Source organism: Vanessa cardui, chromosome 4, assembly GCF_905220365.1.
Source record: "Vanessa cardui chromosome 4, ilVanCard2.1, whole genome shotgun sequence".
Classification (NCBI taxonomy): Eukaryota; Metazoa; Arthropoda; class Insecta; order Lepidoptera; family Nymphalidae; genus Vanessa; species Vanessa cardui.
In genome coordinates this window covers 7,876,722-7,900,030 of record NC_061126.1, presented here as the reverse complement: position 1 = coordinate 7,900,030, position 23,309 = coordinate 7,876,722, and the positions used below count along the sequence as shown (strand labels likewise).

At 35.0% G+C, this 23,309-nt stretch overlaps 2 protein-coding genes across 3 annotated transcripts; one reads left to right on the top strand and one right to left on the bottom strand.

Moving 5' to 3' along the window:
* Nucleotides 1–1,411: 1,411 nt before the first annotated feature.
* LOC124543987 (THO complex subunit 2) lies at nt 1,412–19,560 on the bottom strand. Of its 2 annotated transcripts, none has more exons than XM_047122306.1 (29): nt 19,368–19,560; nt 18,849–19,014; nt 18,531–18,772; nt 18,322–18,455; nt 17,929–18,185; nt 17,378–17,527; nt 16,061–16,230; nt 15,819–15,984; nt 15,570–15,739; nt 15,270–15,468; nt 14,367–14,614; nt 13,888–14,005; nt 13,676–13,808; nt 13,112–13,275; nt 12,434–12,690; nt 12,177–12,336; nt 10,822–11,291; nt 10,431–10,599; nt 10,223–10,333; nt 9,823–9,943; nt 6,889–6,973; nt 6,730–6,799; nt 6,159–6,228; nt 5,732–5,772; nt 4,143–4,241; nt 3,460–3,517; nt 2,966–3,036; nt 1,752–1,801; nt 1,412–1,571 (listed from the first exon to the last, which is right to left on the bottom strand). In XM_047122306.1, exons 1-29 carry the CDS (start codon nt 19,433–19,435, stop codon nt 1,538–1,540), a joined length of 4,251 nt encoding a protein of 1,416 aa, XP_046978262.1. In that variant the 5' UTR covers nt 19,436–19,560; the 3' UTR covers nt 1,412–1,537. The 2 variants fall into 2 exon arrangements, with proteins under 2 accessions (XP_046978262.1, XP_046978263.1); XM_047122307.1 differs by having other exon boundaries at nt 9,823–9,928.
* A 2,620-nt stretch (nt 19,561–22,180) lies between these two features.
* LOC124544419 (probable 28S ribosomal protein S6, mitochondrial) lies at nt 22,181–22,863 on the top strand. Its single transcript, XM_047122952.1, has one exon. The coding sequence runs from the start codon at nt 22,351–22,353 to the stop codon at nt 22,804–22,806; it is 456 nt and encodes a 151-aa protein (XP_046978908.1). The 5' UTR covers nt 22,181–22,350; the 3' UTR covers nt 22,807–22,863.
* The last annotated feature ends 446 nt before the right edge of the window (nt 22,864–23,309 follow it).

Below are 23,309 nucleotides of genomic sequence, written 5' to 3'. Positions count from 1 at the left end.
AATAAACAAATTGAAAATAAATAAATATCATTTATAATATCAACAATAATAATAAATCAAAAAAATAATAATGTAACTTATATAAACAATCAACAAATATTATTACTTAGACTTAGCAATCGTAATGTTATTCGTTAAAAAGTTTATTAAATATAAAGAATGGGTAAAATTGTAAGTCAAAATATGTTTTATTTCGAAATAAATATGGTTACAATGGAATATTATAAAATATTAATATTTTATTATTGAAATACTAATATTGAAGATAACATCGTTAATTAATGTCTAAAATATGTAATAAAGCATATCGCCAGTATACCATAATTCTATTGGTGATTTAATTTAGTGTGCGTGTGGTTACATATTCTCTATACGAAGCAATAGAGCTCCACACTCTAGCAGCTTACATTGCATAATTGCACTATAACGATTAGTCAGCGTCATATTGGATTGAACTATTTGTATGTGCTTTTATAGTCAAATAAGTAAATTAATATATTGCTTATTGTATTTACGAGCATCGCCATGTCTTAATATAATGAAAATTATTATTAATTTCAAAGCAGATAAGCAAATGAGCTACCTGATTATAAGTATGGTCACCTTTCGTGCTGAGATTAGTATTGGCATTAAATTAAATACGCATCAAACACTATATTCAAATCAGCTTAGTCAGATGCCCGTAATTACACTGATAAATATTAATATGACGTTTTGAAGTAGATGGAAATCAAGTAAAAAGTTTACGGTATATAAATACCGGATAAGCTAATAGAAGGTGTTAAAAAGTGTGGTTGTGTGGTTACCCACCTTTAATCAGTCTGCACAATATTAAAGTTGCAGTCACCGGCAGACAACCGCTAAATATATTAGTTATTTTTCTTTTGCAAGATAATTAGAATGAGAACATTACACCATAAAAGTTGTAAATGCTATTTGTATTATAAACAACGTAAGACATTATAAGCGCTTTAAACGTAAATTAAGTAAAGTAAAGTAACAACCTGTAAATTTCCCACTGGTAGGCTAAGGCCTCCTCTCCCTTTAAGGAGAGAGTTTGGAACATATTCTACCACGCTGTTCCGATGCGGGTTGGTGGAATGCACATGAGGCAGAATTTCAATGAAACTTGACACATGCAGGTTTCCTCACGATGTTTTCCTTCACCGCTGAGCACGAGATGAATTATAAATACAAATTAAGCACATATAAATATATAAAGAGTGGTGCTTGCCTGGGTTTGAACCCGAAATCATTGGTTAAGATGTACGCGTTCTAACTTCTGGGCCATCTCAGCTCCGCTTTAAACGAAAACATATTTATTTAATAGTTTTAGTGTATAAAAATATTATACTTTTTTTTATGTTGTAGGTATTTTAGACACTAATTAGTCCAAATAAAACGCCAACCATTTCCAGTACGATTTTTATTACAGTACAATAAACACATACTGTTTGTCAAATCCCAACGAGATTCAAAATTAAATTTCGAAATAAAATTTATTTTCTTCACTGGTTAGTCTGTGTTCAAAAATAGCTTATCTTCTAATTTTCGACTCGTTAGACCGCCTAGTATAGTACTGTTAAGGAGATCATTTTAAAAGAGCGATAATAAAAAGAAAGCAATAAACGAAAACACCATTAAAAAACAACAACATTAAAAAAAGAGGATTTAAAACTAAATTTAAAATAAGTTAATATGAAATATAAGGATATTGAATAATCTAAATTTAATACTATAAAAAAGGATATTGTTTGTCTCGTGGTTCTTCGTGTGAGCGGTCTCGGAAAGGTGACTTCTCCTGAGAAATAAGAGTATAATATAAACAATAATACACGAGCCAGGATGAGAAAATTGAACACAACTTTTTCTATGAAATGTAGCGTAATGCTATCTGTCATTGACAATGCGCATAAAACCACAACAAAGTTTACTTAGCCTTTTTGTTATTTTTTATTTTCAATTATTAGTGAATTTTTAGTATACAGATATTGAAATGAATATATTTTGCTTATGTTAGGTTTTTGTAAATACATAATTGTGCTTCACAAAAGCGAGTGGACTATTTAACTTTTTATAATTTTGAAAAGCAATCAACCAAAAATGCAAAATTCTTAATTATAAACTTGAAATAGCTAGGCAGTGTAAATGTGACTCTCAAAGTCAGTCTCAGTCTCTGTCTCATGTTATTAGTAAGAATGATAACAATATAAGTTCAAATTGATAAAATTTTTGAATATTTGTATTTTTCAATACCATCTAATGGTAAGTGGTCACTAACGTACATAGACAATGGTGCTGTAAGACATATAAACATTTTTTTAAATCGCCATTGCGCCATCATTCTTAAGAAATAAGATGTTATGTTGCTTGTGCCTTTAGTTCCGCTATCAATAAAACAGACAAACAACAGTACCGAGTTCTGGTTGGCGGCAGAGTATCTGACGTGGGAGTGGTATTTACTCAGACGGCCTTGAACAAAGTCCTACAGCCGAGATTAGTTCTTGTAGTATATATAGTTCATTTAGATCACTTAGAGTTTCTCTGTTATCCTAGTAAGAGGGTTAACATTATGAAAAAGTTTGATGCTAGTAACTCTTATTTCAAGTCAAAGCACTAGAACTACCATTGGTCTCCAAAACATATACGTCAAAATCAAAAAAGAGGAGCATATTACTCTCTTTGCCACTTAATTAGTAAACAAAAATTTAAAATATCGTTTCCTATTGAAGATAAAAAAAGCTCAAAAGGCGAACTTATTTCTGTTTTGGACTATTACGTAGTTTATGTTCTTAGAGAAAGCGAAGGATCTATTCGAATACATTTTTTTTTGCTTGCAACAGCAACTTCTATCTTTTTTGTACAAACCTCTTTTAGTTGCAGTTTCCTCATTACTGAACTAAATTGGACAAACATACGAGGAAATAATATATTCATCGCCAGAAAAATAATATAGAGACAATACCCTTTTGTGATATTTTTCATAATGATGATCTTCTTGAGAACCGTTTTGATGACTGCTTATCTTGGCAACAGCTGTAATAAATTATACCCGGATTATAAAAAGCTTCTACGTATAGTATGACACAAATTAGATGTAGCATCGGAAAATGCAATGCCATGAAAATAAAACCGATTAATGCCGATTTACACAACCAATAGAAATAGCTCCCTATCGCGCCATTCGACGCTATTCGTCGCTATAGATTCTCGCGTCAGAGAAAGCAAGTGCATGTAAATCGACGTGTCAAATTGACGAATATATTCAGTCATGTGATATTACAAGTTATTACGTTTGTGCAAAGATCATATTCGCATGAGAAATAAATATTGATAATTTGGGACAGCGTACTCAATTCGGATGTGATCAGTTTTACGAATTTTACCGAGGCGACATCTATTTTGTGTCGTACTATACACTATTTTCATAAATACAGATTATTGCTTCTGACTTCATACCTTTTTGTTCGTCACGACGTCTCTTTTGTTCTAAAATAGCCGAATCTTCGGCTCGATCCTAGATAACAAATTAACACGTTAAACTGCAAATAGTAATAAGATTATATGTATACAAGTTATTAATAAACAATGTTATTAGTCGAACTTAGAATTTTAGTACCTATGGTTTGTATTACTCATTTAAAAAAATATGTTAATATTTTGACCACTTATATTACGAATATGTGGGGGTGAATTTCTCAATAGCCCAAATAGACAGGAAAAGTTTTTAAAGTATGTGAACATTGACGCTTACTTAAAAGCTTTACTCAATCAAATGGTATCTGTAGTATCTCAGCGTTTTTTACCCGTACAGAATTGGTAAATAATTTTTAAAGAAAAAAAGGGAGTATGCCTTTAAAATACAAAGTAACAAATCCGCCCATCAAGTATAAATAAAAGTATCTTCATCTGCCTTATCCACCACTTTGATTCATCATCATTCACATATCGCCATAAGAGTGTCGTGGAATCCATGATATCCAAAATTCAAGTTTATATCTGTTATAGTTTCTAATATTTCGTGATTAATCAGTGTGTGGTTTTCTAATCTATATACACGTATAAATTAAAAATATACTTAGCAAAATAATGACTAGTAAGTTCTTAGTTTAAAAATAATGGTGTAAAGTTTATTGACTCACCCGCTTTCGACTCATCTTACGCTCTTTCCTTTCATCCCCTCTTAGTTTAGCCTTTCTCTTTTCCTTCTCTGGTGACCGCTCTTCTATTTCTTTGCTACCCTGCTCATTCAGAAATCGTATATTAATTTTGAATTAGATCTATTAAGACAACTAAATATACTTCTTTTTCTATGAAAGAAAATAGAATATTTACAAAAAGGTGAAACCGAGGCAAAAGGCACATTTAATTAAGGCAACAATAAACATCGTTTTGACGTTTTCTTTTCCCCTGTTTTGATTTGTTTTTATGTTAAAGTTGATCCATTCACGGCGTACGTAAAAGGTAACTTGCAATTTCAAGCAGCACTGACGAGAACGGCTCCTTACGATGAACATTAATTATACATATTCTTCTTCATCTTCTCTTCTTGGTGATGAATGGTCATGACTATGATGCAAACGAGACTAAAATATATGTTTTATGACGATGCTGATTCTTCGGTCCTTTCAATTAACTTGATAAGAATATTCTTATCAGATAATATTTTGTTGATTTTTCATCTGATACTTGGTACAGGAACTATTAATATTTCTGATGTTTGTTTAATGCGTTTTTATACTATAAATTCTTGATCGTGATGTCCTATAGTTCTTCTCGTTCAAATTATTATTTACAGTGACATAAATCCAAATAAATTTAGTCCTCCATGAAGTTTGTTCACTATTTTCTTCTCTTCGTAATATTTACATCTCAAGTTTGTCTATTTTCTTATTTCAATCTATAATTGCAACCTTAACTCAATGTACCTTTTGATCCAGTCGTATATTCGTTTTAAAGAACAATAAAACCTTACCGGTGCTCGACTGCGGACTGGACTGGGCTGACGGAACTTACGACACGAATTTTTGATCCTTTTGTTTTTATTTTGATTAAAAAGAGATTTAAATCACATTTTTATTTTATATCATTTGGTCATCCTTTCTTCACAAAAATTCAATCCCAATTGTTATTTTCAGCTTAATCCTGAGATCGTCTGCTTAATGTAAAATAGCGTAGGGTATTTTAAATATACTTTCGAGACTTTCCTTTCAAACTTCTTTACTCATTTTGGTCGTGGTGTATCCTGAGACCTCACATGGGACTTTGCGTCAAACTTTTCTTCATTTAGACATAAATAATTGAATCCATTAAAATTAAAGTTAACATTCACATGCAAAATTTACAATATACGTTAATATTGTACATGGTTTACGGTTCCTATGTTGATGTTGTTTCCCTTAAATTCTTTATCCAAAATCTTCTTTGCTTCGTATAGTCTTGAGTTGTATTTGTTATTGTTGATTTGAAGTATCTTGAGATTTTTTTTACTTGTTTATTAGATGAAGTCCGTTTTTATTTTAGGACAAAATTTATTTAACTATTATTATTTTAAACTGCACATTTACAATTTAAGCACTGAAGTCTTAGAGTTTTTTCACAGAGCGTCTTATAGTGTTCACATCTTGTACACAAGTATGATTTAGCAGAGGAGATTTTCATGTCTCGTGCAGCCCAACCGTCAGTCCGGCGCTAGAGCGATGCAAGGCCGATTTATTATAACGTTACTCACCTTGCCATTGCCGCTGCTTTCAACTTTACGACGTTTCACATCTGAAATACGTGCAAAAATAATTAAGGAACTGTAACTCTTAATATTATTCTACCAAGAAATCTAATCCTAGGACAAATTTTAAAACGATCTCTCTCCTATCTGTCTTTCTTTGACAACTACTAAACTACCTCCGTAAACCTTCACATACAAATTTTCCAGTGTGGAAAATTGAATTTGTCCAACAAATAAAATATTCTAGTGCTTCAAGAAAAGTATCAAATGAAGGAGGAGGCAAATCCAGAAATCTGTAAATTGCCACAGATAACGAAAAAGTATGTAAGCATCTCAAGGTTAGACGGAATAATTGTAAGAGAATACACTAATGGACACATATTATGAATCAAATTATATTCGAGGAATACAATATAAAAAAAAATGTCCTTACCTCGATCTATGTCATCGGGTGGATGACGATGATCGTGAGGCGGCGAAACGGACTCCAAATAACGTTCCTCCTGAAATATTAGTAACAGTCCTTGAATATAAGTTTTAATTACATGTAGAAATAATAGGCTATTTGACAATGCGAAAAATAAATTGTGAATTATTGTAATCAGTGTATATTATGAGTTTTAAAAATGGTTATTTACTAACGAAACTTGAAAATAACACTTAATTTATTCAAAAATCAATAAATAAAAATGCATTTCTTCAAAAGTTTGTCACGTGACACAAAACGCTCCTGATTGGCCGGGCTTATGATGAAGTCACTTTCTTGTAAACCACAGATTAAAATACAGCAAAGTGACGTCACCGACCTCATTGCAGCGCCATATTGTCCAAATAGCGTTTTCGCGCGTTATTTAAATATGGAATTTTTAATATGATATTTTTCGGTAAATATGTACTAGAAATAAAAAAAAATCTACTTTTACCGGGTTCCTTAACCTCTACTAAATAATGTAAAACGGATTTTAAAAACCAGTCAAATAGCCTATTGTATCACAAAAACTCACTCTGTGTGATCTTTCTCTTGGAGATCTGTCTTTGCTTCTTATCTCCTCTTTGTTTCTTTCCTTCAAAGACCTACAAAGCAGTTTATGATTACAACACACGATTTACATAATAATAAATAGTCGCAAATAATCCGTCATCTCATGGTTTGGTTTACTTACGATCTGGATTCACGTTTGGACTCCTTCTCTCGGTCTGAATCGTCGCGACGTCTTTCACTCGCCCTCGTCTCTTTCTTTTCTACGTCTGTCGAATAAGATACCATCATTATTATAATCTATTTAAAATAAGTTTACCCATATACAAAATCAATAATTTTTTTCTAGTTAAAGCCTTAAATGAAGATTGTTACATAGAGAAACGTATGAAGTAGAGCTAGCTTCCTAACAATGTCATAATAATAATAAATGGGGGCTATCAAAAAAAAGAGTTGTGACCTGGATTCAAACTCAATCAGCCGAATTTTTTCCAGTAAAATAAGTAAGTAATAATTCCAATCTTTTTCATTCAAAGTAATCCTTTTGCCGTCTCATATCGCCAATGTCTTAAAACAACTGATAATTATCTTCTACAATGCCCCCTCCTCCTCCCCTTGATGGAACAGCAAAATGTGGAAATGGCACACGTTGCCAATGATATAAATCAACTCCACAACTTAAATATTCTCCGCAATGTCAACACAGTTGACACAGTGTCAAGTTAGTACTCGGTTACCAGATTCAGACTGCGTATTCATTAATACTACTGTACCAAAGCGTATTTCGTTTCCTTTTACAAGTACAAGAACTGGGAATCCATCTCTGTTATTCGATTTCGATTGCTTTTGGTGCACATTGGTGGATAAACCAGGATCCTAAATCAATTGTAAACGTCCCAATCTGTATGTATATTATGTAGCATGTGTATCAAAAGTCCATCCACGTGCAGTGACAGTGACCATTTCCTTAAAATTATTAACTATTTAACAGATATACATATAACATAATTCAAGTAATGCTATATTTAAAATAAAGACTTGAAAATACTAACTGCGGAGCTAATGCAAACTCTATTAATATCTTGTTAAACTAATTTCGTTAGTAATAAAAAATGACCATTACGAGATCTATCCAAGTTCTAATAACTTTTATAACATTACCCATTTTCCCTAAACTGTTTTTTTTTTCAAAATGAATAAAAGAAATAAGATTGGACCAATTTCTGTAAACCTTTTACCACTCGGTTGCGTACAGTATAGGCCAATCTTAAAAAATATTAATAATTTATACAAAACTTGTCCTTTGTTTTAGGCAGGATAGTAACAACATTTACTCCATGTGTGACCGATAAAATGGATAGCCTATTAACATTTTGAGAACATCACAAAGGTCTAAACATAAGTAAACAGAAACAGATGACAATCCCTACTCATGGAAATCATATCACTGAACGTAAGAAGGTCTAAATCATCATCATCATCCTCCTGCCCTTATCCCAATTTTATTTGCGGCGGCGCAGCATGTCTTCTCCTTCCATACTTCTCTGTCAGACGTCATCTCACAAGTAACATTCTTTCTAACCATATCGTCTTTCACACAATCTATCCATCGTTTCCTCGGTCGTCCTCTACCTCTATATCCATCCACATCCATGCTCAAGGCCTTCCTCAGAATATGTTCCTCATTCCACCGCATTACATGCCCATGATAGTCGCCTTCCACAAACTTCTCAGCAAACTCCCTCTTATGTACTCATTCCTTTCTCTATCCATTCGCGTAACACCACAAATTCCTCTCAGCATTCTCATCTCCGCAACATGCAATTGTCTTTCAGTCATCCCTTTTGTAGCCCAACACTCTGATCCATTTAGGACAGCAGGTCTGATCATGGTCTATTAGATCTTCCCCTTAAGTTTAAGGGGAATACGGGGTCACAAATTGTTCCCGTAACCTGCCGCCATTTCATCCATCCTGAGTTAATCCTGTGCTTCACCGTTCGATCTATTTCGCCATCGCCTTGAATGAATGAACCGAGATACCGGAAGTCGGAGCAGACTGGAAGAGCTGCGCCATCAAGCGCTATGGCTTTAGGACCGGAGAGACCGCCGAAATCGAAGAACACGTCTTCGTTCTACTGATTTTCGGGCCAACATTCTCCAGTTTCCGTTGCCAATCCTCCAATCTGCTCTGGATCTCAGGTCCATCTTCACCAACCAGTACAATGTCGTCGGCAAAAAGCATGCACCAGGGTGCCTCCTCCTTTATGTCCGCCGTTAGAGCGTCCATAATCAGCAGGAAGAGGTAAGGACTTAGAGCCGACCCTTGGTGAAAACCTACAGCCACACTGAACCGGTCCGTGTTACCGGCAGACGATCGGACGTAGGTACAAGATCCCCTGTACATAGCACGGACTAACTCCACATACTTCCCAGACAAACCTTTCTCTTTCAATGCCCACCATAACACCTCACGAGGCACCCTATCATAGGCTTTTTCGAGATCAATGAACACCATTTGCAGGTTCTTGTGAGCACGTCTGTACTTCTCACATAATTGGCGGAGTGCAAAGATAGCAAGATAAGAACAGGAAATTAATGATTTTTGGTCAATAGACCAAAAATCATTAATTTCCTTAATCTTGTGAGTCGAGATGGCCCATTGGTTAGAACGCGTGCATCTTAACCGGTGATTGCGGGTTCAAATGCAGGCAAGCACCGCTGATTCATGTGCTTAATTTGTCTTTATAATTCATCTCGTGCTCAGCGGTGAAGGAAAACATCGCGAGGAAACCTGCATGTGACAAATTTCATAGAAATTCTGCCACATGTGTATTCCACCAACCCGCATTGGAACAGCGTGGTGGAATATGTTCCAAACCTTCTCCTCAAAGGGAGAGGAGGCCTTTAGCCCAGCAGTGGGAATTTACAGGTTGTTGTTGTTGTTGTTGGTCAATAGACCATATATACATAGATTCGTTGATTTTGTTAATCTATTTATAGAGCGGAAAATTTATTTAATCTTTCAAAATTTTTTTGCGTGGATTTTCCAATCTATACCAAATTTTGTTTAGCCTCATATAATTAGTAGTAGTGAATATTCTGTAAACTAGTCACCGACCTGCGGGCATCTCGTCGTCCCGCGTCTTGGGCGCTTCGTCCCGCGCCGCGCCGCCCGCGCCCCCCGCCGCCGCCGCCGTGGCCCCGGCCGCGCCCGCCGCGCTCACCTGCAAGTTGACGATCTGCGTCCACATAGAATTCACAGTTGATAGTGAGCCACACACACACAAACACACACACAAGTGAGAACTAATTATTGGAATCGACGATGGACGACGACCAAAAACATTAATCTTATGTTTATCGCAAAATTAAAATTGAATTAGATTTGTTCTGATATTTTTTTCTATGGTAAATCGTTTATGCAGAAATTATAAAGATGAATTAGTTCATTTTACTATGATTAAATGATACAAATCACACTGGCAATTATTGTTAATTAGAATTATATTCGTACCCACCTGGTGAAAATCACTCTCTTTCATCATAGGAACTTTGTTTCGTAACTGGCCGCTGTAACCGGTCGCAAGAACATATAAGTCCTGTCTCTGCGTTTTCTCTTCCTCTTTAACCTATGTTGTAAAATATATTGTAATTTTACTATCATGTATAACTATACTGGAGTAGCTTGTCATCACAAAATGGTATAATCAGAATCTGCTTTCGTACCTTCTCGACCTTCTTCTCTATGATCTGCGCGAGCTTGGCGAGCACGGGGAAGTGTGGCAGGATGCGGATAAGTACTATGAGTGCGTTGCGGATTTGCACGTAGTCGCCCGAGTCCAGACAGACCACCATGGCCTTCGTGATCTTGTAATGCCATTTGTGACACACGTGCCTAACGCAAGAGACAACGCTTACAGTCAGCCACATAATTTTATTATAATATGCATAATTATCAGCAAATTGTATGGAATATATACATCTACTATGGTTTGATAATAATCTCTACTCTCTCAGATATGTAATGTAAAATAATTTCCAAGGTTGCCAATGTGTAACCGGTTTATACCGGTTATTCCTTATGGAACGGTTTATATTTGTATGAGTATACACCGACCTGTAGTTCTCGTATCCGACGTGGTCATTGGCCTCGGTGAACTGGTTGGAGACGCGATACTTGGTGACGAAGCCGGGGTAGTGCGCGCACTCGCTGTGGAAGGCGGCGCGGTCGGCGTGCCAGCGCATGGCCGTGCGCAGCACACGGCACAGGAACTGGCCGTAGCGCGCCGCCTCGCCCTCCGTGCACGACATGACGGAGTACGTGATGTCGCAGAAGAGCCTGTCGTAGCACAGCAGCGTCGAGAAGTTGGGCGTCTTGAGCGCGTGTACCGTGTGCACGAACTCGGCGCAGTACAGCGCGTCGGGCGCCGTGAACACGCAGCGCGGGAACAGGCAGAGCTGCATGAGGCGCGTCACAGTCTCGTTCTTGGCGGACTTGGCGGCGCGCGCGGGGAACCAGCCGCTGCACTCGCGCTGCAGACGCGCGCGCACGCGCGACACGTGCTCCTCCTGGCGCCGCCGCTCCTCCTGCCGACCAGCCAACACACGTTTAAAGCATTCTACGTCGACTAAGTATGTAAGCAATAAAAAGGAGGTATAGTACGACAAGTTCGACAAGTTCGACTAATAACATTGTTTATTAATAACTTGCATACATATAATCTTATTACTATTTGCAGTTTAACGTGTTAATTTGTTATCTAGGATCGAGCCGAAGATTCGGCTATTTTAGAACAAAAGAGACGTCGTGACGAAAAAAAAGGTATGAAGTCGGAAGCAATAATCTGTATTTATGAAAATAGTGTATAGTACGACACAACTTAGACGGCGCATCGGCAAAATTCGTAAAACCGATCACACCCGACTTGAGTACGCTGTCCCAAATTATTAATATTTATGTCTCATGCGAATATGATCTTTGCACAAACGTAATAACATGCAATATCATATAACCTAATATATTCGTCAATTTGACACGTCGATTTCGACGTCGACCTGCACTTGTTTTCTTAAGTTGAACTGACGCGGGAATCTATAGCGACGAATAGCGTCGAATGACGCGATATGAAGATATTTCTATTGGTCTTGTAAATCGGCAGTAATCAGTTTTATTTTCATTCCATTGCATTTTCCGATGCTACATCTAATTTGTGTCGTACTATACATAGTTGTTCTGAATATCAGTACTTGAAATTTTAATAAAGAAATAATAAAAAAATAAAAATGACTACAGAAGCAACTACAAATTAATGCAATGGAAAATTCAGTTTAACTGAAAGTAAAAGAATTGTATGGTAAACATTCATCCCCACAGCAATTGATTTCTATTGTTCTGTTGTTTTCATTGTGCGTGATTGGACAGACATTGCATTTTTCTAAAACATAACTTTGAAAAACAAGTTTTTATTGCACCTGTAGTTTATCAATGAGAGTGTTGAAGCGTTCCTGCTCCTTCTTTCCTTTTGTTCCCTGAGAAGTGTCTTTGGCGGCATTCGAAGCTGCAGTTTTCAAACGTTCTATTTCTCTTTCATAACTCTCTACTGGAACTCGAAGATCATACATCGATAATGACCTACAAAAATAAGAATTGTTTATAATCTCATACGAGAAAATCTATATTTCCAACTTCATTAACACAAATTTTTAAGTGGGCTAAATTAAAATCTTACCAAAAAGTAACATAAAATTCCGGCGATATATCTTCCCACACCTTAGTAGGTAATAGAGGTGTTATTGAAGTCACAACTGGCTCCAATGCCTCTTTGGATGCAATGTTATATCTTTCTATACTTTTTTCCATTGATTCACTTTTACTATCTGAACTTTTTCTAAATGCTTCTGCTTTCGCTGCAATTTTCTGAGCTAATACTGGGCGATGTAGGAAGAATGCCACATCAGCATCAACATGGTAATCTCGTAACAATTCCTAAAACAATAAAATACTTGACTTTAATTCAATAGCATTTTGTGATATTGTGATAGTGATTACACTTCATGTAGTGTGCAAAACGAAATCAAAAAATATTAATAAACTAAGATTATGTTTGGTATATTAATAATACTTTTCTTCTTTTATTCAAGCGCTTCTCTATAGGACACATTTTAATATAACTGTTAAAAATGTGAAATTTTAAACTTAGGATTACAAAGCAATAAATCAACTTTTGCGCTCATTTATACGGCAATGGAATGTCGAAATGTGCACGTCATACACTTTAGGTAGTTAATTCGTCACGGCAGCATGTTCGATGATATGTTTTTTTTTGCGGGTAACCGTGCCAATGCGTTTGCTAGCGATATAAAAAATCAGTGAAGCCACACTGTAATGTAAAACTCAAAATGTTTACCTGAAGAGGGGGAAGTCTAGCCGCATACTCGTCTGGTGCATGCGAGGAAGCTAAAAAGGTACCCAATTGCACAAGTGCATCTTGACACTGGTCTGCAAGTCGACCCACTACTTTTAGTTGTGAGCCTGGTGGCTCACCAGAACTGGGGCTGTCTTCTGCATATTCTACAATATGAAACAAAGTTTGTTAAAAAATATTATTTTAAATATATAATGAAAAACACAATGATGTTATAGTAAACAGATATGTTATTAACGCGCAAAAAGTGAAGACTAGAAAACGTCCCAATTGGGACGTTTGCCTTTAGTCGTTTTACGTAGTAATAATAGTAATACGTTATAATACATCATAATTACGTAGTAATACGTTTTGCGAAATTAAAACATCTAGTTATCCCTTTTACTTATTGTTTTTATCAAGCTATCCTTTTTACTTGTAACGAAATGTAAAATAAACGGTCCCCGGCGCGGCACACTTTTTTCTGTTGTTTAGTATGGATATAACATATTTGTTTATTAGAATATCATTGGAGAAACATAAACAGTTATTTTTTAATAGATTCACCTTTCCAAACGCAGCAGTGCCTTTGTTGGGCAGATAAGATGCAAAGAGCAATGTCAAGGTTATTTCCAACCACGGCCTCTTTTAATCTAGCAGATGATCGCCTAGTATTTCGAACTTGTGAAAAATACCCAGCCTTAAAAAAACAAAGTATGTTTAATAATACAAACTAATACAAAGCATCAATGAATTTTATACGGTTTCAATATATTTACTTCTCCTTTTAAAAGTTCTCCACCGGCCATGGCATCCAGCTGTTCAGGTGTAATTTCTTCGGCAGCTTCTATACCTGCCATCTTTTGTACTATCTCTTTAAGAATCAGTAGATCATGACTGCATCAGAAAAGAGACGAACTCATTATATAACATGTATATCGACATCAGCAAGACACAGAACATATAATTGACGACCTCCGTGGTCGAGTGGTGTGTACACCGGTTTTCATGGGTACGCCACTCTGAGGTCCCGGGTTCGATTCCTGGTCAAGTCGATGTAGATTACCATTAGTTTTCTACGTTGTCTTGGGTCTGGGTGTTTGTGGTACCGTCATTACTTCTGATTTCCATAACACAAGTGCTTCAGCTACTTACATTGGGGTCAGAGTAATGTGATGTTGTCTCAAATATATTTAAAAAATATATTTATTTATATATATATATTTGTCTCATATATTTAATTGAGATGAAATGTAACCTCTGCTGCGCTTTCAAGCGATTCGCAACGAACTGCAGCAGCGCTGTGAGTTCGATGTTGTGCTTCTTGAAGGCGGCGGCGGCGAATGCTGCGAGCGCTTGCAGCGCTGGCGGGTGCGCCGCGCCCACCGTGCCGCGCCGCGCAGCCAGCGCCTCCACCAGGCAGTAGCCCAGCACGTCCAGAGACAGCGACGTCAGGTACTTCAGCGACTCCACCACGGGCCCGATCAGGTTGTCGTACGTTTGGATCTGTCCGTGTTTACAATTAGCTACTGGTTAGTGGCAAAGGAGCCGAGATGGCCCAGTGGTTAGAACGCGTGCATCTTAACCGATGATTGCGGGTTCAAACCCGGGCAAGCACCGCTATATATATGTGCTTAATTTGTGTTTATAATTCATCTCGTGCTCGGCGGTGAAGGAAAACATCGTGAGGAAACCTGCATGTGTCTAATTTCATCGAAATTCTGCCACATGTGCATTCCACCAACCCGCATTGGAACAGCGTGGTGGAATATGTTCCAAACCCTCTCCTTAATGGAAGAGGAGGCCTTATCTCAGCAGTGGGAAATTTACAGGCTGTTACTTTACTACTTTACTAGTGGCAAAGTGGTCACGCAAACTCAACGTATCTTCGGCAGCGCAGTTGAATAAATAAAATTACACTTTATATAAAACTAGTTATAACGGATTTGAATCGCGTATATTAATTATTTTTGATATCCCGACGTTTCGAGCACTTTACAGCGTTCGTGGTCACGGGTAGACTGACAGTCTACCGGTGATGGAATGTCAAAAATAATTAATATACGCGATTCAAATCCGTTATAACTATTTTTATTTAAATGTGTAATAATCGCGAAAATTTAAGACAAATTTACACTTATTAGTACTATGAGATAGATACCTGCAAAAGCATGTAATCGAACAGGAAAGCGGACGCCGCATGCGACAGTTTCCCGATGAGACGACCCTGAGGTTTAATATTTTCCTTGGAAACTCGTTTCATAATGTGCTTGATACGTTGTAAGGAGTTACCGCGAACGCGCATCAAAGACGGAATTTTTTCACCAGCCTCATTCTTCCAGCGAGCATATAGACAATATCTATAAAACATAAATAACAAAATATTCCAATGAATTGTAATGTAGGCAAAGATTAACTATTTCTGTAGAATATGTTCATAAAACTTAATTGATCCTATTACCTGCATTGATACGGGTATAACTTCAGCAAAGTGTAAACTTCTTCAGCCATGCAACAGTTACCTTCCATTAAGGTTAGAGCTGGAAGTATGGCAGTATCTAATACCGTTAATGCTTCATGATGCAGTGGGTCTTCTACTAATGTTCGTGCCGTTCGTAAAATACGAATTATCTAATAAAACAGATACTAGTGTAAAAAAAAAATCTAATACAATCGTAATAAAAGGATAAAAAAACCTAATTTAACTTACTTTATACATTAAAATAGGATCATAATGTAGAGATGGTCCGAGCAGTACAAGTGCTGGTATAACTGTTTCTTTCATATCTTCAAAATTCTTGCAAGGTGTTGGTGCAAGGCTTGATAATAGTGGTGGGATTGGTTTGCCTATAATTTTTGGAGCAATACGGCAATGCCTAAAACAATCGAAAAAGTTAAGAAAGAGCTATTCTACGTCTTAGAGATTTAATATATTTATGGCTTGTATCTTACTTTCTGTATAGAGGCTCAACTAAAGCATGTAGCATATTACAAAGGGCTACAGCTGGGCGTTGTGCCACACTTGTAGTTGGTAGTCGAGCTGATAGTGCAGCAAACTCTTTCCAAGCCGTAACATTCAAAAGTGCTTCGCATAGCACTAGTTTTTGATTGTTCCAGTATTCCTGTAACAAAAACTTAATTTTAGGCAACTACTTAAAGTAGTGTATTTAATATGTAAAATCTAATAAGAAATTAAATGCTTCCAGAGAATCCACGAAGTCCACATACAAAGGTAGGCAATTGGTGTGATTGTCAATAGTATAAAAATGTCTGATATTATTTTTGAAAAAAATCATTAACCTTAAAAATGACAATAGATATATTGAAATAAAACTAGTTTTAACGGATTTACATCGCGTATATTAATTATTTTTATCATCCCGACGTTTCGACTAGACGTTTCGGGTAGCCTACCCGCGACGCTGTAAGGTGCTCGAAACGTTAATATACGCGATTTAAGTCCGTTAAAACTAGATTTATTTCAATGTGTAATAATCGCGAAAATCTAAGACAACATTATGACAATAGATCTAGTTTATCCATTGAGTAGAAGCTCTCAAAGAGGTAAATAGATTTAATCCTAATTTAAGCACATTATTTACTAAGTAGTGCCTATCTGTTGACTAAAAAATACTATTTTCTTTTATCTGGCAAATAAGTTCTATAATAATGTTTATCTCAGGATTAAAAGTCAAAACTTCATCTAATAAATGTTAAATAATACCACAAAAAGTTTTCAAAACTATATTAAAATTTGAGATATTATTTTTTTATTGCCTCACTGAAAACACACTTAAGGAATATACAAAAACTTATGCTAGATGATGCAATACATTTAATAAATATTAGGTAACTTTGCATGGGTGCAATGCAGATACTAAATATACTACAGAATTTTTTTACACCATTACAGTAGAAACATATAAAATTATCAGTGTACTATATTGTGTGTGTTACTATATTTTTCATGTATTATATACAAAACCCTTCCTCTCGAATCACTCTTATCATTAAAAAAACATCAAAATTCATTGTGTAATTTTAAATATCTAAGCATACATAGGGACAGACAGCGGTAAGCACCTTTTTTTTTGTAGTATGTAATGAAAAATATAGTTATAGAATATTATACAATAATACGATATGAACTATTATTCTTATCTGTCACTTATCAAGTGGAACAATATCTAATGAGTTTTACTAATATATATCAAAATGTATTCAATGGGTAATCACTATGTTTATATAGAAAAAGTATAAACATCTTACCTGGGGATCAGCTTTTTCCTCAATAAATTCAGCTGGTGCATTACTTTGAGGTCCTTTAGTAGAAACAATATTTAGCTTCCTGATATAGTCTTGAATTGCTTTTAATTCCTTATCAGCTTCTTTGGCCATCAGTGTGTCATCCGGACGTAACTATAGTGAACATAATTATTACATTTGTCTTTATAAGTAACTATAGATTTAATTTGACTTTTTTTTACATACATTTTAATTTCATACATCAATTTATTGTTCTTTCATTTCATGAAGAAAAAAAACACACAACACATATTATTTCATTTTTTTAAATCAAGATTAATGATAAGGATTTTTAGAACAGTCTATTGTGATATATTTTTGTTGATAACAATAACAAGCATCCTTTTTTCTTAATTTTAAGCAAGTTTAGAACAAACCAATGTCAATGAATATTCTTCAACAAGTTTGTATAAATATTTGAGTCATCAGAATTTATCATTTTGCAAACACCTATATGAAAAAATAAAGTGTTATAAATAAGTATATACAAGAATACTAGTTTCAAATCAACATACCCATGGATAAATGTCATCTAATGATATAACTTCATGTTGTAAAAGTAAGGCTATCACAGTCATTAGTGCAGGTGGTTCCTTATAACTTTCTAAGACTTCCATGTTTCCTAATTTAAAACCTAATACTTCTGAAATCACTTGGGGATCCCCCATGTAGTTCTTAATGAGTGAAATAAATAATTTATCTAAGTTTGGCCGTGCCTCAAAAGATTCTAAAATAATGTCGAGGACTCTGTTAGGATCCAAGTTGAAGCAACCTGAAATAATTTTTTTTTATGTATAATATTCAATATTATGGGAACAAAGCAATATCTGTAAATAACATTATTTTCAAATCAAATATAAAAAGTAATGTGCCTAATGAAATAATATATACATAAATTAAGTACATACCTATAAGAGACTGAATAATTTCAAGTATAGTCTTCCAGTCAGTGTTTTCAGAAATTTCCTGATTCAATTCCACAATAAGCTTAGAATATCCTTCACTTTCTTCTCTAAACAAGTTGAACTTACGTTGCTTATAACTAAATGTAAACATAGAATTCATTAATTTCTTTACCTAACTGTAATATTTAAAAAAATTGTTTATTTATACTTACTACAGCTTAGTTTTGATTTTAATAAATTTTGTATAAAAGTTTTTATTTTTCAATGTTCCAACGTCTTGCAATGTGTCAATTTCTAAGCGCTCCTTTAATAATTTGTCAGATATAATTGACTCCAACTCTCTTACTAAATAACAAAAGTTATTTCGCTCTTCACTGTGAATGTCCATAGATGTTTCGGAGTCAAGTATGCATACTACATCTAATAATATGGATGGTAAGTCTGCATGTGAAACCTAATGAAAACACGATTTGTTGATAGTAGCAACTTTAGCTTTAGTAAATCAAAATTGTAAAAATAAAACGACTTACAATTATATCTTTCAGGACAGAAATAACGGAGTCCTTTTTCAACAAGCCCCGAAGACCACATGATAACAAATCATAAATGCTTTGAGATAATCCAGATAGTTTTCCGGATTTTGAAAATAAGGGCGTCTTTCCCTCATCTTTAACGTATTGTGTAACTGATTTTATACTGGAATAAATAACAACAGTAAATAAGAAAGCTATATTCTGTACATTATAATAATATAGTTCATTTAATTAGTAACGAGACAACAATAAATACAATGTATTCATAATTATTAACTATTTTAAAATCACGTAGCTTCTTCAATGAAGTTTCCTGTCATATATAACACAAAGTTAACAGCAGAAACGTAAAGTATTGTTGTTTTAAAAGATGCCATTTTGACAAATACTTTTATACATGAAAAAAATCAGCAAAATTAACGAATTTATTAGCTTTTTGTTTAATAAAGGTTACGTTAAAATCAACATGTGGTAAATGGAAAATACACAGTATGACTTGAAAATTATAAAACTTACAATTGATCTCGTCCCGATTTTTCCCACGTTTTACAATAATCAGATATGAATTTAGTGGATGCACCCATTTTTAAAAAGGGATTTCTAATTATATTCACAACAATTTTTAAGCATTAGAACAACATAGGTACGCCGCAGCCATGACCAATTCCAAAAAAAAAACAGCACAGATTATGACTGTATGGTAGACTGTTTAGTGATTTTAATGTACTATGGTCTATATAAGTAAACAAGCATATCACAGAGTATATAAGATTATGTTAAATGGTACGTATAAATAGTCACTAGTCAGTAATAGCGCAGGATGGCTTCTATTAAAAATCATCACGGGTTTTGTACATATATAATTATATATGGACAATTAATAAAACTTTGAAACTTTTCCGAAATAAAGTACTTCAGTGTTTCAATAAAAGTGACTATAAGAATTATTATAATTAAGTCCTGAAATACAAGTATACAAATGTAAATTAAAATATGCCCTGCATAGGATAAATAATGCTAGCAGCATTTCGATTTATTTATATTTAGTGAGTACAATCTCACATAACCCGGCCTCCCCCCCAGGAGTCGGGTATCTATGACGATTTACCCTGCGTCAACAAAAAAAAAAAAAAAAAAAAAAATAGGCCGGTCCTTGTTCCCTGGGAATCAATGTCAGTCCTCTCAAAAGCCTACCTTTCTATAAGAGAGAAATGTTATCCGAAAGAGATCGTCTCTTTTCTACACGGACACATATTAATATGCACACCAGTTACCTGACTCCTTAATAATTGTTAACGCTAGAAGCTTTCACGGGTTTTGGCACTTTTTAAATTTTATGTCAAACTATGTAGAGTAACTTGGACCAATGGCGAATCCCAAAGTCTTTGGGGTATCCTTATCAGGGCAGTTTACCTTCAAGTTCTCTGTCATCTCTGAGACATTTGTGATTTTGACTGAATTATTGAACAAAGGTCTGAATCGCTATGCATAAGAAGATGGAAAGACCGGTAAGGCAAGTGGCAACATTCGAAATTTTCCTCACGCCGATGCCACCATATGGCATAGAAATTAAAAAGTCTAGCTTGAGTTAAATACTGGATGTATTGTATTAATCGAAACATTACAACACAGGTTTAGAATTTTTTAAGGAGTTATTGATTTGTAAAGCTAGGAAATTTCCAGATTAGGTTCGCGTGCTGAATATGCTTATATTTATGTTGCAAGAAGGTGTTTTAAGATATTATATACTCTACGACAATTTATGGATATTTTTCGAAAATATTTTAATTTTATCACTAAGAAAAGGCTCGACGCCTTCATCAAACATCGGTTAATTATAGTCATAGTTTAACAATTAGTAGTAACACTAATTAATAAACGTATTAAACCGATCTTCTAATCATTATAAAATACTAGATAGATTTTATAATTGGAAGCTTCCTTATACTGATAGGGCATTTAATGTCACCGAATGCTCCGATACTTAACCACGCATCATGGCAACGCTACGCCGACTTCCAACACCTAAGGGGATGTCCGGATTACAGAAATATCTGGGATCGGAGAGTCATGAAGAGGTGTTGATTGCGATGAAAAGAGTAAACTAATCAATTATTGTCGTTTAAAATATATAAATGTTATAGATTTCACCTGTAGTTATTGTGTACAAAATTGTGCCATAAGAATGGAACGTTATTCAAAATGCCTTTACGATATGACCAATGTTATTTTACCCCAATAACTCCATTAATATTATTGACATTATAATAGCATATAAAGGATGAATAATAAGTCATATTTTGTAAAAAAAAGTATTGACTATTTATTGATATGATGTGTTTCTACACTAAAGCTGAAACCGCACTTTAGAGGCGCGGAGCGGAGAGGCGCGGCGCGGCGCGGCCTCGCCTAACCGTACTAGACTGCAGCGGAGCGGCGCGTTGCGGCCTTTTCACTAGTCAGTGCGTAGCTAGACGACATTGAAGATGGACGAAACTTTTGAAAAAGTGATCGCGGTGTCTTTACTATGTGAAGAGGCAGAAAAATTAGAGAAAAGGAAATGTATGAAATCTACATGGATACATGACATCCCACGTTCTCGCTACAAAGAGGGAGAATACCACAAACTTTTTCCACGACTCTTGAAAGACATCGTTCGTTTTCATACTTATTTGAGAATGTTAGAAGAAAAATTCATATCGATATCAATTTATCCTCGTCCATCGTGCGTCGTCTTGTTTGGCTGCTAGTGGAACTTGAACTGAGTTTATTACATTCGGCCGCGCCGCGCCGCTAGCTATACCGCACTAGCGGCAGAGGCGCGGCGCGGAGCGGCGCTGCGCGGCAAAATATTCTTTGGTGCCCAAACAAGCCGCGCTGCGTCGCTTCACGCCGCGCCGCGCCGCTGTGGTGCGGTTTGAATCATATTATTATTTAGATATAATATTAATCGACGCCGCTCCGCGCCGCGCCTCTCCGCTCCGCGCCGCTAAAGTGCGGTTTCAGCTTAAGAGTAAAAGTACTCTCACATTTTTCAAGTCATCTACAGCAGTAGTATCCAGTAGCGTAAATGACCAAAATTTGATAGAATGTGACTTTTAAAAATATTAATAAATGTTATAAAATTAAATTACAAAAAAAATATTTCATCAACTTGAGAAGTAACTATAGTTAATTAAAAAGAAAAAACAATATTTTAAGCCTCATTGAAGCACAATTTTATTGATAAAATTCTCATTATGTATGTAGTTTGACTCAAATAAGAGAGCAGGGAATAGCCAAAACTTTTTGACAGGTTGGCAGCCCAGCTTTGTCAATGTCAAATAATGTCACATTTATATTGACATTTAGTATCAAATACTTTCTGTAACCTGAATTACTGATATTAAGTGCGCTCCAAAGCGGACACTGTTTATAATAGTAATTTTTCTATAGCTATAATAACTAGCTATTTGGTTAGATTGATATAACAAACTACAGTTTTCCATAAATTATAAATATGCCTGCTTATGAATTGGCTCTACTATTACGAGCTATGCCCAAAGGAGAATTGAAAAAAACATTAACTCGGATATCCCATGCTATTTTTAATCGCGGTGGAATAATTAGAAATATAGAAAATCTAGGATTCAGAGCAATGCCATACAAAACAAGTTCACATGGCTTAGTGCACCGGGAGGCTAATTATTACGTTTTCAAAATCGATACTGCTACTCAGTCAGTTGCGGATTTGAAAGAGGAATACAGTCGAGATGTTGACATAATAAGGCAGCGTGTGTTTAAAATGAACGAGAACATGGAACCTCCACCATGTACTTTAGCGGAAGAACTACTTCCTCCAGCATACAGAGAAGAAGTACAGAAAATGGTTGAAGTTGGAAAAACACAAGTAAATCGCTTTACATATAAATTTAAGTACAATTCTGGCCTTGATTATTATCCCTTCCAAAAGTAAATATTTTATTACATTTAGTTAGTTGTAAATAGAATATAATAAATAGGTTTGATAACATTTGTCTTTTATTGTAGCAATTTAATACATCTATATTTCCTATTATCCCATGAAAGAAAATATATAAATTTTAAGTAAGACTTTCAATTATACAAATTACTTAGTAGTTTTACTATTTATGTTATGATTCCGTTACTGAAATATTTCTGCTGAATTTTTGATGCTTGTTGTCTATTTTTTTGGTCTACAGTGATCAAGTGCAGTGGAAAGTTCCATCCCATTTAATTATTATTAATGATAATACCCAATTATTATTTTCCACTTACATAGGACATGAAACATTCACTGAATATTAAATGTGCTGTTTTTTGTTTGTAATTGAACCACCAATTGGAAAATGGGAATAAACACCACTTTTCGACATATTCACTTTTATACACTCTTACATTCTTTAGACGTAGGGCTAAATATTATACATTTATGGCAGGTCTGTTGGTGAATAAATC

What these genes read in the sequence shown, in the direction of transcription:
- LOC124544419 (XM_047122952.1), top strand. Translation starts at nt 22,351, where the DNA reads ATGCCTGCTTATGAATTGGCTCTACTATTACGAGCTATGCCCAAAGGA.
- LOC124543987 (XM_047122306.1), bottom strand. Translation starts at nt 19,435, where the DNA reads ATGGGTGCATCCACTAAATTCATATCTGATTATTGTAAAACGTGGGAA. An exon ending in AATTATTCAGTCTCTTATAG is followed by an intron (nt 18,186 to 18,321) that starts GTATGTACTTAA and finishes AAATTATTTCAG; the next exon opens with GTTGCTTCAACTTGGATCCT. An exon ending in CTCTCATTGATAAACTACAG is followed by an intron (nt 11,292 to 12,176) that starts GTGCAATAAAAA and finishes GCTGGTCGGCAG; the next exon opens with GAGGAGCGGCGGCGCCAGGA.